We start from the raw sequence: 2670 nt of genomic DNA on the forward strand, positions 1-2670 counted from the left end.
AACTGTCACCTTATCCAGATCCATCTTGCACGGCATCACCAGGGAGGTGTGGGCTTCCATCCCGCCCGCTGCCGGACTGCTTGCTTCCTTTATCACCTGCAGAGATAGCCCCCAGCAGCCACTCAAAATGGACCCTCGGGCCAGGGCTACCTTCCCTGGCTCAGCACACTCCTGTCTTGCTGCCAAAGCCAGGCTGAACCACGGGGAGAGAGGTCCTGGTCTCTGCAGGACAGGACAGCGAGCCCTGCTCGGGGCACAAGCCCGGCTTGCCTGGGGCATTGCACACACTTTGACCCCTTCAAAACTGCAACCAGTTTTGCAGATTTTGTCAGAGATTTTGGAAATCTCAGAGGTGAGGGACTTGGGTGCCAAGCCGCTCAGTCATCCTGCCAGCACAGGACACCTCATGACCCCCTGTTTTACAGGCAGGCACCACATGGCTTGCCCAGGCCACGTAAAATGACCTCATTTGCCCGTGTGTGGTCAAACAGTAGGGTTTGCGATGTGCGCAGAGGCTCCTTTCCCATCCACAGCCCCTTCCCTGCAGCCCCTGCCTACCGCCTCTGAACAAAGGCAGGAAAGGGCCATGGGGAAGAGGAGGGGGAGAGCAAACATCCCCACCCCGCGGGGACTATCAGCACCAGAGACGCCTATGTCCTGGGAAGTGGCTGGCCAGCCCCCTCCAACCAATAAGAGATGGGAGCAAAGCCCCCTTCCAGGGGGGCAAGACCTTTCCCAGGGCAGCCCTCTCCCCGCCTCAGCCAGGGAGGAGGCCAAGGAGGGTCTGCAGCCCTCCGGGCAGAGCAGGGAGCAGCCACGGTACCTTCAGCCACTCCTCAGCCTGCTCCTTGCTCTGCACAGCCAGCACCAGCGCCTCGGCCCCGGGCAGCGAGAACCGCAGCTCGTGCTTCTTGCGCCGCCCGTCCTTGGGGACATAGATGACGTTGCAGGTGCCCAGAGGCACCTCCACGTGTGGCTGCCGGTCCTTGGAGCTTTTGTAGCACTAGGGGAAGCAAAGGGAACTGCTCAGGGCTCGCCCGAAACCTGCCTGTCCTGCTGCTGTGCTGGGCAGCGCTGGGGTCCCTCTCAGGTGGCACAGACAGAGGTGGCTCAGTCTGTGCAACAGCCTCGGTGGCAGAGGCCTGTGGGGTGCCCTCTCACTCCATGGGGTCCCAGAAAAGGGGAGCCCTCTGTTTGCTTGCCAGGGAAGCGAGGGCAGCCTCTGCACGTGCTGTGGGGCAGTGGCAGCCTTGGGGCAGGGTCTTGGTTTGGATAGTGCTATTTTTTTCATCTTGGACCCAACCACCCTCATAACCCACCAGCCTGTTTCTGTCCCCCACCAGCTCTGGGCTCACCAGCAGTTTGTTGTCCCGTATGATGGTGAGCTGCTTGGCCCACTGGCCAAAGCGCTTCTTGCGCAACAGGAAAGCACAAATCCTGCAATCCTTCACCAGGTTCATGGAGGCTTCTTCCGATGGCCACTGGTGTGTCAGCTGCTGGCCCTTTCCCTCCTCCTCCTCCTCGTCATACGACTCGTAAGAGCTGCTCATCGCATCTGAGTCGTTGTCTGGAAGGAAGCAGGCGAGTCACCCCAAACGGCACCCTGGGGCCCTGCCTGCCAGGCATGGTCGCACACTGCCAGGGCTCCCCGTGCCCGGCAGGCTCCAGCACAGACCCTGGCCCGGGTGCCAGGATGGACAGACTCCATGTCATCCTCATCATCCTCTGAAAACAGAAGCATTTTGACCGCAGTCATCTCCATTTCTCTTCCAAACCAGGCAGGATGCTCACGGGCCAAACACCAGTCCCAGGTGCATCTCTCCAAACCCTTGGGCTGGCTTATCTCTTTGCAAGCCTCGAACTTTGAAAGCCTGGATTAAACTTTCTACAGACAACAGAGGATCATGTGCTGACCCTCTGCCCCACACCTCCCGCGTGGGGCATGGAGGAGCAGGGCTCCGCAGTGGTGTCCCTGCCCCAGCCCTCCTCTGCCATGGCAGAGGCAGCTCACGTACAGTGTGAGAGCTGTGTAGGCAGGGACACCCCTTCCCCATGCTGGTGACAGACATGGCATCGATTACATCCCTTCCGCAGCACGAGGGTTCTAGCTTGCATTACAAACAGCACTTCACCCTCCTTGCTCTTTGCCCAGCAGCCTCTGACATGCGAGAGGTCCTGCAGCCTCAACCCCACCGGCCCCCAGCCCAGTGCTTGAGACCCCATCTTGGGGCTGGACTTTACTGAAGCTCTCCCCGCCCTGGCGAGGGCACTCGGATACCTACAGGAGTTTTTTTGCTCCCCGTTCATCCTGGTGACGGGGTAGTTGCTGTCTGCATCCTCGTAATAGCCATCCTCGATGGAGTTGGGGGGGCTGGAGCTGTCTGCGGAGGAAGCAGAGGGCAGCTGGGGCTGTTACACCTGATTTACGCCCGAGGATGCTCCAAGCAGCAAGCCTGTGAGCCAGGGCAGAGCAAAGCACACCCTCCCAGGGCACCGCAGCGTCGGTGCCCCTGCAGCTCCAGCCACAGCCCCTTTCCAGTTGAGCCAGAGCAAACAACGCCGTGCAATAACGGCACAGCGGGACGGGAAGGAAGCAGGGCAGGAGCGATGCTGGTGGGAGCAGCGACGGTTTCCTTCCCTGCGACGAGCTGCCACGCCTGCCGAGGGCTG

At 60.7% G+C, this 2670-nt stretch overlaps 1 protein-coding gene across 1 annotated transcript in view; it reads right to left on the reverse strand.

The window, feature by feature from the left end:
- The window catches only part of AFAP1L1 (actin filament associated protein 1-like 1), a gene marked incomplete at its 5' end in the record, with an annotated part of 10242 nt that overhangs the window by 4272 nt on the left and 3300 nt on the right, over positions 1 to 2670 (reverse strand). Inside the window, 4 exons of the mRNA XM_010289594.1 lie at positions 10 to 96; positions 824 to 1003; positions 1356 to 1567; positions 2283 to 2381. Coding sequence (XP_010287896.1) covers positions 10 to 96; positions 824 to 1003; positions 1356 to 1567; positions 2283 to 2381 — 578 coding nt within the window. The remainder of the gene's footprint in view (positions 1 to 9; positions 97 to 823; positions 1004 to 1355; positions 1568 to 2282; positions 2382 to 2670) is intronic.

This window comes from Phaethon lepturus, unplaced genomic scaffold (assembly GCF_000687285.1).
Source record: "Phaethon lepturus isolate BGI_N335 unplaced genomic scaffold, ASM68728v1 scaffold25216, whole genome shotgun sequence".
NCBI classification, from domain to species: Eukaryota; Metazoa; Chordata; class Aves; order Phaethontiformes; family Phaethontidae; genus Phaethon; species Phaethon lepturus.